The sequence below is a fragment of the Macrotis lagotis genome, chromosome 2 (genome assembly GCF_037893015.1).
Source record: "Macrotis lagotis isolate mMagLag1 chromosome 2, bilby.v1.9.chrom.fasta, whole genome shotgun sequence".
Lineage (NCBI taxonomy): Eukaryota > Metazoa > Chordata > Mammalia > Peramelemorphia > Peramelidae > Macrotis > Macrotis lagotis.
This window is the reverse complement of record NC_133659.1, coordinates 135248753-135264694: the sequence shown is the minus strand read 5'-3', so window position 1 is coordinate 135264694 and position 15942 is coordinate 135248753. Positions and strand designations below refer to the sequence as shown.

Here is a 15942-nt window from a genome sequence, read left to right as displayed (position 1 = left end):
TAGGAAAGACTCATCCTCCTGAGTTCAAATATGGTCTCAGACACTTGCCAGCTGTGTGACCTTGGGCAAATCACTTCATGCTGTCTCCTCTATAAAATGAACTGGAGCAGAAAATGGCAAATCACTTTAGTAGCTTTGCCAAGAAATACTGAAAATAGGGTCATGGAGTTGGAAACAACTCAACAATAGTAACAACAACAACATATAATGCTTATTATGTTCCAGGTTCTTTACAATTATTATCTCATTTGATCTTCACTACAACCTTGGGAGGTAGGTGTTACTATTATCCCGATGTCATAGATAAATAGATAAAATTTTGATAAATCATGAAGAATCATAGATCTTAGAACTGGAAGGAAATATGAAGACCAATCAAAGTCCAATCCCCTTATTTTGCAAGTGAGGAAATTGATATGTCAGTTCTTGCATTATGTTAAGGTTAAACTCTTTTGATGACCAAAAGTCTAGTTTCTGCAATTCTTCCCTAAAGTTCTAGGCCAATGAGGCTATTCTTGAAAAAGTGGGTCTTTTTATCTTGAAAAGATAGAAAGGGCAAATAATAACCTGTATTATACTACCCCTTGGCTTCTAGAGAAAGTTTCTGGAATAAATAGAATAGAAACGAAACGTGTTTTATTTATTTTAGAATGATTGTTCCCAAGAGAGTCTTATGAGGCAGAGTCTTGTTTTTATGAGAATTCTGGGGTATGGGAGCTCCAGAGGGCCACTCATGCACATCAGAATCATAGGAGTATTAAAACGCATCTGAACAATAGAGCAATTGAAGACAATGGTTCATATTTTAAAGGAATCAGAAATTCTGATAACATATCATTCTGTCGTCAGATGGATTAAATTTTCTGGTGGCAGAGTAGTCCGAAGGCTGTAAGATTGTAATGGGGTGAGGCCAGTATAAACACATTAAAAATAGCTGTCATTTGGATGACAGTGTGCCCGCTTAGCAGCAGTCTGTAGGCCTCTTATTTTTGCTCAAGGAATAAATCTGTTATAAACTCATCTATGGAATTAGGATCTACGAGCCTTTTAATAGGATTTTTGAGAGGGAGTGGAAAATTTACAATGCATCATAAATAGCCTGACATACAAGTTAAGATCGATAGAGTTCTAGCTATACACCTGTCAGCCATAAACCTTCAAAAACCCAGCAGTGATTTCAGGCCCACTGTCACAATAGAGCCCATAGGCAGCAATCACATCTTCATCCAATATCATCAGGTACCAAAGGTCATGCTTCTTGACTACTGCCTGTTTCTTGTTTTGTGGGATTGCATAGTTCCATTAAATTCCCTTTGGGTATTTAATAAATATGAATTAGATTGAAATTCTGATTGGTGTTTCTCCATTGGACCTTCAGGTGGAAGAAGAAGAACCTAGTGGATACATTCGCTTAGAAAAATTTCTTCCAATGATGGTTACGGTGCTCTTGGAAAGAAGGTAAATTACTAATAGAATTGCTGAGATCCCATATGATTGGGATTCTGTTGACATCAGATGAAGACCCTCAGTATATAAAGTTAACTCTTAAGTTATTTTTCCATTTTATAAACTACCCACAGCAAATATTTAACCCCATTCTGACTTACCCCCAACCTTTCTCTATACTTCTGGATTAGCCAGGCCCTATTGCCATTTGGTTTATGCTTAGTAATGCATACTCATTTGTGTATCTGCCAAAGCAGAGTACCATTTGGAAGATAAATATGCTACCAAAATCATCATTATGTCAGAGTTAAATATAAATGCTTTTTATTGGCTGTTTGGGATTTTTTCATAATGATACCCTCTTCCATGAACATGTTTAATCAAGAATTATTTTAGCCAGGTGACTAGGAGCCTCATTATAGGACTATCCTAGAAAAAAGGAAATTTGCCATTGTAATCAGCAGCTAAATCTTTCAGGGTAATTCATAAAGAACTGTTTATAGTTTGATTTGGAATCCAACAAAGATAAAAATTAAAATAATCATTCCAGTGACTATAGAACTGTTCCTTTTTTTTTTCAGAAGACTTTGTGCTATACTTATCTTCTTCCCAGAGATATTTACCAGCTATATTTATGGTTCAGTATAAGCTAAGATAAAAGCAAAATCTATAAAATGCAGAGTTGGACTTGATGCCCTCTAAGGGCCTTTCCAGTTCTAAATCTATGAAATCTTTATGTGTAGGACTGTGAAAGTGTTTGAGGAATGCCCTTCTGTCATCCACACTATCAAAAAAAGAAAGATAATTCTTAGACAGGGGAGAACAGTATGCTAGGAAGGAAGCCTAGAAGAAAAATCTTCTGAGGAGGCAGGGAAAAATTGAAATTGGTGTCAAGAGGTGGAAAGTGGAAAATATGGCCCAAAGGAGTTAGAGGGAAGAAAAGAAATTCTGAATCACGAGGACTCTATAGTAGATATGAGGCCTTTCCCATTCATAGTTTAATCTGGGCTCTTGGACAAGGAAAACATGATAAAGAGGATCTATAGCCAATAGGAGAGAGACGGGTAGTGGTCCAGTAAGGTGTATATACTGGTATTTGGGGACTCTCTGCTGAGGGTCACAGAGATGGACCTAGAAAGACCAAACATGGCCAGAAGGGATGGATGCTATTTTTCTAGTGCATGTATCTGAAACATAATGGAGTATCTGTCAAGATTAAACCTATTAACCACTCTCTACTGTTGCTCATCATTATTAGGAATGAATTCTTTCACTGGAAGAAAACTAGAATTTGTCTTTTGTACTTTGAAGGTCTCCAGGTCCATATCACCTGCTACCCATCTTCACCCCAATATTCTGTGGACATCTCAAAATCAGCATATCTATTTTTCATGAAACTCATCCTTTCTCTAAACTTCAGTCCTTTTCTGTTTGTGGCATCACCCTCTTTATGGCTATCAAAGTTTGTAGACCTGGAGTTATCCTAGGTTTCTCTTTATTTTTTTCTTAAGTCCCATATTCAGTAGGCCAAAACCCATGACTTGTTCATCCCACCTCCCTAGAATTTCCCTTTTTTTTCTGTACTTATTTAGCCAAAGGCCTAATTGGTCTCCTTGCCTAAAATTTCTTTCTGCCTCAAAGATCTTCAATACATCTACAAGTTGATATTCCTAAAATACTTATCCGACTTCATCATCCCCCATTAAAAAAAAACAAACAAAAAATGCAAAATCTTTGCTGGTTTCTTTAGGCCAATAGGAGAAAATATTTGAATTTGAAATTAGTCCATTATTTGAACTCTACAATTTACAACTCTACCTTTCCAGTCTGACTTTATATTACTCCCCTTCTTGTACTCTTTGTTGTAGTAAACTGACCTACTTAGCTGTTCCCTATGCATGATAATCATTTCCTATCCTTGCTTTTCCCCTTTGCCTGCTCTCCTAGTGTCTGGAAAGCATTCCCTTCTCACTTTGTTTGAAGTATCCCTACTTTCATTCAAATAATAGTATAGCATTCACACTGTATATAAGGTCTTTCCTGATCTTTGCCTCCTTATTAGCATTTTCTCCTTCTTGAAATTACTTATTCTTGGGGACACAGTCAAGATGTCAGAATACAAGCAACAATCCATCTGAATTCTTCCAACATGCCCCTTCCAACAACTTTAAAATAATAGCTCCAATCAGATTCTTGAGTGGCAGAATCAACTGACCAAAAAATGATTCATTTTTCCAACCTAGAAGGTTTGGCAGGAGAGGTCTGGCACACTAGAGTGGGGCTAGCTTAGAACAGCTTAAAGTGGATAGAGTGGTGGGCTTTGGAGGCAACTGTGAAAGTGGCAACAGCAACAGCAATTCAGATTAGAGATGGTAAAGGAGGTTGAGTAATTGGTCAGGAAAGAGATGAAAGGGGATCCATCTTTGGTACTGGGTTTAGCCACCCCTATGGGCAGTTATGAGTCACCATTTCAGTCTAAAGAGGAGGGCTAGTGTCAGTCACCAGGGAGCAAATGCCCTGGTCACAGTTCTAAGGCACAGAAGAGCACTAGTACTTGTGGCTATGGGGGGAGCAGGACCCTTTTCTGAGTTAAAAACCAGAGTGCAGACCAGGAGAGCTATGACTACACATCTTCCTGGATCTCACCCCTTGGAAGCATCAAAAGCTTGCAGAAGCCTTTAACTAGCTCTAAGAATAGCAGCACAAAAAAGTTTGAGACCTGCAATAGTGCCTTTCCACCACAAAGAGGATATAGCCCTACTATGATATAAAATGAACAAACAAAAAAAAGAACCATAAAAAGTTACTATGGTGGCAGGGAAGAACAAAATACCTCAGTAGACAATAATGTGAGAAGATCCACAACTGAAGTCTCAAAGAAAAATGTTGATTGAAGATAAGTTCGGTAAGAATTCCTTGAAGAATTAAAGAGTGATAAAGGAAAAATTGGGAAAAGAAAGGGGAATTATATAAGAAAATTATGAAAAGAAAATTAATAGCTTATGTTGAAAAAAATAGTACTTTAAAGAGCAGAATTGGCATATTGGTAAAAGAAGGACTAAAGAAAAAAACAGGAAAAAGAGGTAGAATACTTCACTGAAGGAAGTAATTTTTATTTTTTTAGGTTTTTGCAAGGCAAACGGGGTTAAGTGGCTTGCCCAAGGCCACACAGCTAGGTAATTATTAAGTGTCTGAGACTGGATTTGAACCCAGGTACTCCTGACTCCAGGGCCGGTGCTTTATCCACTGCACCATCTAGCTGCCCCAGAAAGTAATTTCTTAAAAATTTGAATTGGGCAAGTGGAAGCTAATGACTCCACAAGAGACTTCAAGAAACAATGAAAGTTAAAAGAATGAAAAAAAAATAAAAGAAAATATAAAATATCTTATCAGAAAAAGAGTTTACCTGAAAAATAGAACTTCCCCCCCCAAAAAAACTGTTGAACTCTTTGAAAGCCATGATCAAAAAAATTACCTAGATATAATATTTCAGAACTTATAAATGAAAACTGACCTACTATTTTAGATTCAGATGGGTAAAATTAAAATGGAAAGAATCTACCAATAACCTACTGAAAGAGATCCTAAAATGAAAACTCACAGGAATATTATAGTCAAATTCTGAAACTCTCAGTTCAGGGGGTAAATTTTACAAACATGCAGCAAGAAGCAATTCAAATATCTCAGAGCCATAGTCAGGATCCCACAAGAATTAGCAACTTCCATGTTAAAGGAATGGATGACTTGAAACATAATATTCCAGAAGACAAAGGAACTGGGATTGCAACCAAAAATAACCTACCCAGCAAAATTGAGTATAATCCTTTGGGGGGGGGGTATTTAATGAAATAGAAGATGTTCACGCATTCTTGATGAAAAGATTAGAGCTGAATGTAAAATATGACATTCAAGTACAAGACTCAAGAGAAGCCTAAAAAGGTAAATATCAAAGAGTAATCAAAAATGACTCAATAAAGATAAGTTGTTTATATTCCTATATGGAAAAATATACATGTAACTCTTAAGAACATTATCATTAGGGCAGTTAGAAGGAGTCTACAAATTGGGCATGAATGTAAATCAATTATGTTGAGATGACCTCCCCCCCCAAATCGAAGAGATGAGAAATAAAAGTGCATTTGGAAAAGGGGGAAGGAAGAGGTAAAATTAGAATAGGTAAAATTTTCTCATATTAAAAGAGGAGCCCAAGGAAGAGCTTTTATAGTGGAGAGGGAAATGGGGTAGTAGTGGGCAATGGTTGAATCTTACTTTTACCAGAAATTAGTTCAAAGAGGGAAGGTATACACACACACACACACACGTGTATATATATATATATATATATATATATATATGTATATATATATATATATATATATTAACATGCACATATGTCATGAGTGAAATTCAACAAAAAGTTAGATTAAGGTCTTTTCTCTTTGAGCATAACATTTGATTCACAGGATGTGAATTTGAGAATAAGATGGATCAATGGTTGCCACAGTATCTAGACAAAGACCTAGAGAAAAAGGACAGCTTCCCTTTTGTAGGTTTTTGTGGAGCACAGAACAAAGAATAGAACAGAGTATGTGACATCAAGGGGTAGAGGGAAGTATGATTGGTTACATAGCTGGAGGTGTGGGGAACAATATGATTGCCAGGAAGTAGGGAATGAGGGACTAGCAACAATCCCCTGCTTCCTTCCTCAGACTAAGAAATGTTCATTGTTTAAATCCATATGCAAGGTCAGACACCTTGGGATAGCAAACCAGATATCCTTGAAGAATAACTTGGTGGTATAAAGACACAAGACCTGGCTCCCTTGTGCCCACCTGGATCCCCCAAGGATGCAGTATTCCTTGAGGCAGGAATAAAAGTGATTAGCTGGAGGACTGAATTTTAAAAATTTAACCCATTACAGTCCAACTGAATTCTGAAATAAGTTCAGAAAAGAAATGGCTGAAGCATTTATAAGACTAAATCAATTAATTGTAAATAAGATCAATAAAAAATGATACAGAATCAATTTTAATCTTCTCAGTATTCAGTTGGGTATAGAAACCTGTTTAACCAAAAAGGGGAATAGGAGGAGAAGGGGATAAGATAAATGGGGTGAGGGGAGGCTAAGGGGAAAGCAGATCAAGGGAGGCAGTGGTTAGAAGTAAAATAGACTTTTGAGGAGGGATGGGATAAAAGGTGAGAGAGAAGGATAAATAGAAGAAAAGAGGATGGAGGGAAATCATAACATTTAGAAAATCCTAATTCTGAATGTAAATAGGATAAGCTTACCCATAAAATAACTAAATAGCAGAATGGATTAGAAACCAGAATCCAGCAGTGAGTTATTTACAATAGAACTGAAGCAGAAAGACAGATACAAAGTTAAAATAAAGGGCTGGAGCAGTCTGTTATGCCTCAGCCAAAGTAAAACAGGCAGGGGTAGCAATCATGATCACAGACAAAGCAAAAGCAAAAATAGTTCTAATTAAAAGAGATAATCAGGAAAACTACATTTTGCTAAAATATATCATAGGCAATAAAGAAATATCAAAACTTTTTACAGCAAATTTTTCTGATAAAGTCCTCATTTCTTCAAATATGTAGGGAACTGAGTTAAATTTATAAAAATAAGATCATTTCCCATTGGCTAAACAGTCAAAGGATTTAAAAAGAATATTTTCTCATTTTTTTCTCTCTGTCCCCTCCTCCCCAACTAAAAGCAAAAACAAAAACAAAACTTTTAAATTGTAATAAAACAGGCAGTTTTCAGAGGAAGAAATCAATATAGTCATAAGATAAAAAACTTCTACATCACTATTGATTAGAGAAATACAAATTTAAAACAATTCTCAGATACCACCTCACACCTATAACAAATGAAAAATGCCAGTAGACTAATGAACTGCAGGTGGAATTATGAATGCATCCAATCATTCTGGAAAACAATTTGGGATTATGTCCAATCTGAATATATCCTTTGACCCAGAAATATCAGCACTAGGTCTAGTCCCAAAAGAGATTAAAGGAAAAGGAAAAGGACCTATATGTACAAAAATATTTATAGCAGCTCTTTTTTGTGATGCAAAGATTTGGAAATCAAAGGGATGCTCATCAGTTGAGGAATGATTGATTAAATTGTGGTATATGATTATGATGGAGGTCTACTCTGCTATATGAAATGACAATGGGAATGTGGTTTCAGAAACAAATATGGCAAGACTTATATGAACTGAAATGAGAACTGAGAGGTCATTGGGCACAGTAATAGCAATGTTTTAATGATGATCAATTGTGAAAGACTTGGTTACTCTGATTAATATAATGACTTAAGACAGTTTTGAAGGACCCATAATGAAAAAATGCTTTTTACCTCCAGAGAGTGAGAACTAATGAACTCTTGACTGCAAAATGAAGTATAATTTTCTTTCTTTCTCTTTCTTTCCCCTCTCTCTCTCTCTCTCTCTCTCCCCCTCTCTGTCTCTGTCTCTCTCTCTAATATGGAAATATGTTTTGCATGACTTAACATGTATAATTGATTTCATATTGCTTGCCTTTTCAGTGAATGGGGGGAAGGGCAGAAGGAAGGAGAAAATTTGGAACTCAAAATTTCAAAAGAAATGTTAAAAATAAATAATGAATTTGTTAAAAATGTAAAAAAGAAATTACTTAATCCTTTGAATTTATTTTGTATACTTGCTTAATATTATATGTAAGATATCTGAAGGCAGAGATTCTTTTTGTTTTTGTCCTGGGCATCTAACATAGTACCTTGTTTGCTGAATTAAATAGAATTGGCAAGATACTGAAAGATCTGAGGGGCATAGAAGTAGTTTTCATTTCTTCCTCTAATAATAATAGGTAACATTTATATTGAGCTTTAAGATTTACAAAGTACTTCATATTTAGTTCCTCAATTGAATCTTACAAAAATTCTGGGAGATAGGTACTGTTATTATTCCTATTTTACTACTCAGAAAACTTAGGTTGAGAGAGGTTAAATGCAAATTCATACAGATTGGAGATGTCTGGGATAGGATTCAAACTGAAGTCTTTTGAATCTGTGTCTGACACACTATCCACTAGGCCAAGTTGCTTCCCAATAATATAAGCTGTAGATTTCAGAGAAAAAATATGAATAAAAAAGAAAAACTGATTAAATAGAAGATGTCAAAAAACAGGATTTGGTTAGCTGAGCTACAACTTTAAATATTGGAATGATAGACTCCTTTCTAGGGACAAAATGTATCTCATGAATAATAAAATGAATATGTTGGCCAGAGACTTGTGAATGTGATCAAGGGGATTTTCACAAAAATGGAGGCTGCAGGAGAAGAATTTCTAGATGAAACTATACAACACAATAGGCAATACATAGCTGTGATACTACCTATATGCATAATACTGGAGGAGATACCCATTAATTCATGGGAGAAAATTAACTGTAAAAAAGGGTCATAAACACTAACTGTAGTCCCAGTTGATTAAATACCAATGGATAAGCTTTAAGTTATAAATGAATTTGAAATTTTAACATAAAAAGAAAAACGACACCTTACTGGGTTTGGAATGAACTCTCTTATGAGGAAGTGAGTTCTCTGCTATAGTCATCCATTAGGAAACCAAATTGTTTTCCAGAATGATTGGATGCATTCATAGCTCCCTCTGTAGATTATTAGTTTACTGACATTTTTCATTTGTTATATGTGTTGAGGTGGTATCTGAGAATTGTTTTAAATTTGCATTTCTCTAATCAATAGTGATACAGAAATTTTTTATCTTATGACTATATTGATTTCTTCCTCTGAAATAAGAGAGTAGTTTTAACTGAGATAGTTAAGTAGGTATGAGGTCTAGACCTGGAGTCAGAAAGACTTATATTCTGAGTTCAAATTTCACCTCAGACACACTTTACCCTATTCGTCTCAGTTTCCTCATCTGTAAAAAGAGCTGAAGAAGGAAATGGAAAACTACTTCAATATCTTTGCCAAGAAATTCCCAAATGAGGTCAAGGAAACTCGGACATGACTGAAATGACTGAACAACAAATGATAGCTGATTTCTAAGGTCCTTTACCAACATTAATATTTTGTGATTCTCTGATCCTGGATAATGGCAAGGATTTTCATTGTCAATCAATGAAAGTAAACAATGCATCATATTGTTTATTATTTAAACTGGAAAATTATTTCTTTCAAGAAAAAGTGCAAATAGTCTTTTCCTTTTCATAATCTGAAACCCAAAAAGGTTTCAGGAAGGATATTGTTAGTTTCTTTCCTTGATTCTGTGTGTGTGTGTGTGTGTGTGTGTGTGTGTGTGTGTGAGAGAGAGAGAGAGAGAGAGAGAGAGAGACAGAGACAGAGACAGAGACAGAGACAGAGACAGAAACAGAGAGACAGACAGAGAAACACAGGCAGAGAGAGAAAGAGAAATTTGATTTACAAGTCTGATTATATCATTACAGATACAGACCAATTCCAGAAGACCTCCTTCTTCAAGCATTTGAGGTATGCAGTTGCTAGAATTTTAAAATTCAAGTCATTAGTCAGTTTGAAATTGACTTCTAAAAGTCATGCTTTCTCCTTATTTCCCTGTAGGTGTTAGATACAGGTAAAATGGGATTTCTAACTAAAGAAGAACTGGTCAAGTATATGACGGAAGAAGGTAAAAATGATTTGCTTTTTGTAAAAATCAATTTATACAAATATTAGTAATGTCAGTAATGATGATGTACAACAAAAACTTTGTCATTTGCTAAGACTGGGTTGTAACAGGTGAAAGAAAAATTAGTATTAATTACAAGTTAATTCATGTTTCTCCAAATCGAACTTCCTTATTGCTTCTCTTGTTCTCCCAGACCTACACAAAAACGAATCAACGATTTACATACATTGACACAACAATTTTGCACATCATTTTTTATTTAAACAAACTTGTGAAACAGAGAACTGTGGTTTTTCTCGAAACATATGGAGCAATAAATGCCAGTAGATAACTGTTAGAGATTAGACGTGTCTAATTTCTTTAGTTTGACAATGGATAAAATAACATAAAATAGTTTTTAAGTATTTACATTTACTTAAACTTATCAATTTTTGTAGAAAATAGACAAAGATATATAAAAATATCTGTTGCTTAAATTTACTTTGGGCTAGAAGTAGAATAGGGACTGGAATTGGGATGTCACTGAATTGTGATGTCATTAATATAGAGAACTCTCAATGCAAATTGTTATCTTTTCTGAAATCTATAGTTTTGGGTAGTTGCTTAGAACACTGAGAGAGTTAAGTAATTTATTCAGTGATACAGCAAGTAGATGTCAGAAGAGGGATCTGAACCCATGTCAACTTTATTTCCACTGTTTTATTGTCATATACCACTCTCCTTACCCCATTTTCACTATCTATCTCTATCTCTATCTTTTTATCTATCTATATTTATATGGATAGAGATACATTTCTCTCTCATCTATATGATTTTATATAAATGGATATAGATATAGATATAGACATATAGAAAGAGACAGACATATACAGATATCCATATCCATGGCTTTCCCTCTTTCCAGGGTGACACAAAAATTATTATGGAATCATATATATATATGTAATACATGCACACATACATACAAACACACATATTACTTTGTTAATTATATTTGCCAAGGCTAACATTAAAATTAGTTTGTACCCCCAAGATTAAGCAGCCTTGTCTGAAGATAACTGTGAACCTAATTGTCTTCCATACAAAAAGTAAAGACTTAGTTCAAAAGCATATACCTGAAAAGATGTAACTTTGATCTTGTTATCAGGTAGAAAATCACTAAAAATTAGAGTTTCTCAAAGTTGAATGGGCTGCTATACAATATAATGGGTTCCTCCTCACTTGAAGTCTTTAAACAAAGTCTGGATGACAACTTGTCAGGTATGACCATATAATTATTTGACAGATGTTTTAAATATCTTAGGACTCAGGTCATATCCACTAGGATTCATGTGGCATTAAGTCCAGTCTTTCATAGTCAAAAATAAGGCAGTTCTAGGAACTCAAATATGAGCAACAGATATTTTTGTTATATCTTTGTCTATTTTATGCAAAAATAGATGTTTAAATATAAATACATTAATGAGGAGGTGACCTTCATCCAGATTTTAAGAGACTTAAATTGTCTTTGAATTCTTGAAATAAAAACATTGGTCCAACAGACTTACAGAAATCCCTTTAAATCATTCTAGAACTGTGAACTCAAGTCAAATCTGGAAGACACTGTTTGCATTGGCAGTGACTTTAACTCAGGACAAATGAACTTTGGGCCCCAGCAGCTCAATTCCAGTCCCCCCAAATCCACTAGTGCTCAAGGGTACTTTGGATACATCCCCATATCTTTGTTTCTGGTATTAGTATTGAATACCATTTTAATTAGTTCATGTTCTTGCCAGAATTCTTCCCAGGGCCAGTTTCCATCTTGGTGAAACCAACTTCCAGATGGCTCTCATCTATTATCTGAAGCCTACTAAAACCTACAGATTCTCCATTCAGCTTTTTTTTTTTAGTTTAATTGTGCAACAATCCACTGAGCCAAACTGAGACAGAGTCATTTTGAAATGGTTGTCATGTGGGCATCTCTCACTGGTATTAGCTCACATGTCTAAGATGGCAGCTTCTTATTAAGCCACATTCAGAGACAGAATGTTCACATCTAAAAGTCTCAAATATGGCCCCATCAACAAGATTTGCATAGAAGCCATGTGGTCCTCTATTCATAGTCTTCTGAAACCTTCCTTCTTAGATTCCCTTTCCAGATGGGAGTTGCAATTTGATCTTTTGGTATTTCAGCAGCCTTGTTTAGTGTAAGTTTATCTGGGAATGATATCATGATACCTTGCTTGTTGTTTCAGGTGAAATTATAAGCTCTGCCATTTCCTTAGACTCTATTAACTGGCAAAGAAGACAGATCCAAATTCTAATAAGGAGAAAAGGGCAGGATAGAACCAAGCAGAGGGGACATACCAGGGAACACTTTTTTAAAATTGATATTTTATTTTTTGAATTGCTTGTTATGGAAGTTTTTCAACATTCATCCACTTGCACATTTATAAGTTACACTATTTTTCTTCCACGCTCCCTTCTCCCCCCTCCCCTCAGCAGTGAACAGTCTGGTGAACATTGTACATGTACATTTGTGTTAAGTATATTTACTTATTAGTCATTTTCTGTATGAGGAATTAGAACTAAGGGGAAAAGAAGGAAAATCTTGGAAAGGAAAAACAGAGGAGAAATTTTTAAAAAGTGAATATAGCATTCATTCAGATTCTGTCATTTGTTTTTATTTTCTTCAACTGGATGTGGATGATGTTGTCCATATCAGGAAACACTTTTAGCCACAGTGCCTTGTTGAAATACTCTGCCATATGAGAACAAATGAGGTAGAAGTATATAGGGTTCTATAGGCAGTTAAGCTTGGCATTGGCAGATGGAGAAATAAAGAAAACCAAAGAACTGGAGATTAGATCATGTATCTCTGACTCTATGATTCCATGAACTAAAATTATTTTTTTCTTTCCTATCCATTCCCAGGCGAGCCCTTTACACAGGAAGAAATGGAAGAAATGTTGTCTGCTGCACTTGATCCAGAAACAAACATAATTCAATACAAAGACTATTTAGCAATGATGGTGATAGATGAAAATTAAATGATTTCATGCAATTAATTATTTTCACTTTTTATTTCTGATTAATGGATATTAGTTTAAAAAATCTGGGGAAAATGTTATGTTTATATCATAAAGCATTTATAGATATACACAGTTCAAAGAATATTTTTTTCATGGTCCACATCTAAAAATGTATTTCTCACTCTGTACCTTGAATCCCTTTGAGGTAACATGGTTCAATGGAGAGAACTCTGAAATTGAAGCCAGAGGATATGGATTAAATTTGAATTTGGCTACTGATAATCTTTGAGATCTTGGGCAAGGAATATGACTTCTTTGAGCCCCAAGTATCCTCAGCTGCAAAATGAAGGAGTTAGAGGTTTAGTTGGAATTGTGTCCTTCCCAGCTTTAGATCAATAACCTCTTAGGATTCTCTGTGAATTTGGTGCTCAAAGAAATTTTATAAAAACCTTAATGTTCTGTGAACTTTTGCTATAGAATTTTAGAATGTTACCAAGGAAGGATTTGTTTCTTCTCTATTATAGTATAGACTACTATTAAAATATCATGTAATTGATTATTCAAAGACAGTGAAAAATAACTAACTTGACATAAGCCAAGCTATTCCACCAATTCTGTGAATGGCATAAGAAGCCTATGATCTCAGATCAACTGGTATGGGATGACAAATCCCAAAGAGATCATAATGGATAGAGGGAATTGCAGCATTCTCAATGAGGTACAAACATAAAAAAGACAATTACAATATTTACTTTTTCATAAAGAAAAATATTCATCTTTGATATCCATCAGTAATATTTCAATGATTTTCAATGATTTTAAGAAAATGATTGACTAGATATGATGGTAGTAGTAGTCGCATCACAATGGTCATCTTTCTTATTTCCTCTTAGGATTTGAAATGTTATTTGTAAGATACAGAGTGTTTTTATTATTAAAAATACCAAAACTCTTTCATCTGCAATCTGATGATGATGATTATTATAATTTTGGGCATAAAGAAAAATTTCCCAGATCTTCCCTATGCCTCAGTTTAGGGATATGAGGCAAAATAGCGAAGTTGCGTAGGTAAGCACCAGTTTGTACTCCTAAGAGAGAATCCCCAAAGGTACTCCATTTTCTCTAAATAACTTTGACCACTTCCAAGTGGGGTATCCTTTTTTTTTGAAGAAGTCATTTGTATTAAGGAATCATAGCTTTCCCTTGGGAGGCTAAATATAAAAACTAGCATAGATTCTAGGACAGCTAAAATGTCAAGATCTTAATATTAAAGAGAAAAATGTACATATGCTTAGCTGCATTCTTCAGAAAATGTACACATGCTTAGCTACATTCTTTAGAAAACAAAATTCATTCACATTCACAGAGGAATCATGGTGGAAGGGGTTAAAAAAAGTATCAAATAGTAAATCCATCCTTAGATGCATTATAAAAAAAAGGGGATAGGAATTAAAAACTAGATATTATAAGATTTGTTGTGACAGTCAAAGAATTTTGGGGGGCACTAATTCCACCTCACAGAGATGTGTAGATACATTAGATGGTGATACAGTAGATAGAGTGCTGAGTCTAAAGTCAGGAAAACTTGAGTTCAAATCTAACAACAGACCCTGTGTGACTCTGGGCAAGTTATTTAATCATTCTCTGACTTAATTTCTTTTTTTTTTTTTATAAAATGAAGATAATAATAGCACCTACCTCACTATTGTGAGTTTCAAATGAGATAATTTGCATGGAAAACATTTAGCCTGTTCCCTTCCTACATTTGAGGATTTAGGCTCCCCTAGAAACTCCCCTGCTTCTCAGGCACTGGAATATTTCAAATAACTCATGGTGATAATGAAGATTAAAGTCCAGGTCTTTTTTCAGGTCACAACTTCAGTCCCTTGTTTGTCTTCTTGAAGAAGAGATTACTTACTTGGTCAGCCCTTGTTTCTCAAAATGCATGCCAATCAGGAAATTCCCATTTTCTTGTTAGAAGATTCCTAGATTCTAGGAATCTTCAACTTGAGATTTCTCTCAAGGTAACCCTGAGGGCTTATACTATGCAAGAACTTCTCTTTCCCTGACTAGAAAGCTAGGTTCCAGGATCAGGCTACTTAGGAAATCTCCCTTCTAGATCAGATTCAAGCACTCTCCAATATGGGGTAAGCACATGCTTGGAATGTATTCATCAAAAACTCCTGGCCAAGGTCAAGTGTCAACCCCTCAACATCTTGGGAAAAAAGATAGAAGAAAATAGGTTAAAAGAGAATACAAGTTTGTGAAGAAGATTCCTTTTTTAATACCAGAAAAAAAGGGTGGTTTTTCAAATGAACTTGAAAATATACCTAGAGGGGAACCCCCATCAGTGAAGCCCATCCTCTAGATGGTACAAAGGTCTGACTCCCAACCACCAATTCATTTTGGCAACAGCCGCAGTCACTGACAATAAGGAGATACATTTTTTCCTCTCAATAGAATAACAATGGGTATGTCCATGGTCTATAAGAAAAATAGTTTCAAAATTCTTGAACAAAGTCTCATTACTCTAAAAGTCCAATCAAGTATTTATTAATCACCTAGTGTGTCCTTGGCACTGTGCTAAGATGTTGGGAATACAAATACAAAGAAGAAAGCAATCCATACTCACAAGGAACTCAAGTCCATATAAAAGATATACAACACAAATACTCAGTAAGTAAAAATGTACATATATTTGCCTCACACACAGAGTAGTTAAATACAAAATACTAACAGATGAATCAGGAAACATCACATGAAAGATGGTGTCTGAGTTGCATCTTCAAGGAAGAGAGGCTGACTGGGAAACTTGGATGCTCAA

At 35.0% G+C, this 15942-nt stretch overlaps 1 protein-coding gene across 2 annotated transcripts in view; it reads left to right on the top strand.

Annotated features, from left to right (window-relative positions):
* The window catches only part of DRC8 (dynein regulatory complex subunit 8), a 114926-nt gene extending 100714 nt beyond the window's left edge, over positions 1 to 14212 (top strand). Inside the window, exons 4-7 of one of the 2 annotated variants that reach the window (XM_074222852.1) lie at positions 1379 to 1458; positions 9908 to 9950; positions 10041 to 10107; positions 13021 to 14212. In XM_074222852.1, coding sequence (XP_074078953.1) covers positions 1379 to 1458; positions 9908 to 9950; positions 10041 to 10107; positions 13021 to 13136 — 306 coding nt within the window. In that variant the 3' untranslated portion in view covers positions 13137 to 14212. The remainder of the gene's footprint in view (positions 1 to 1378; positions 1459 to 9907; positions 9951 to 10040; positions 10108 to 13020) is intronic. The other variant, XM_074222851.1, reaches the window with a different exon arrangement.
* The last annotated feature ends 1730 nt before the right edge of the window (positions 14213 to 15942 follow it).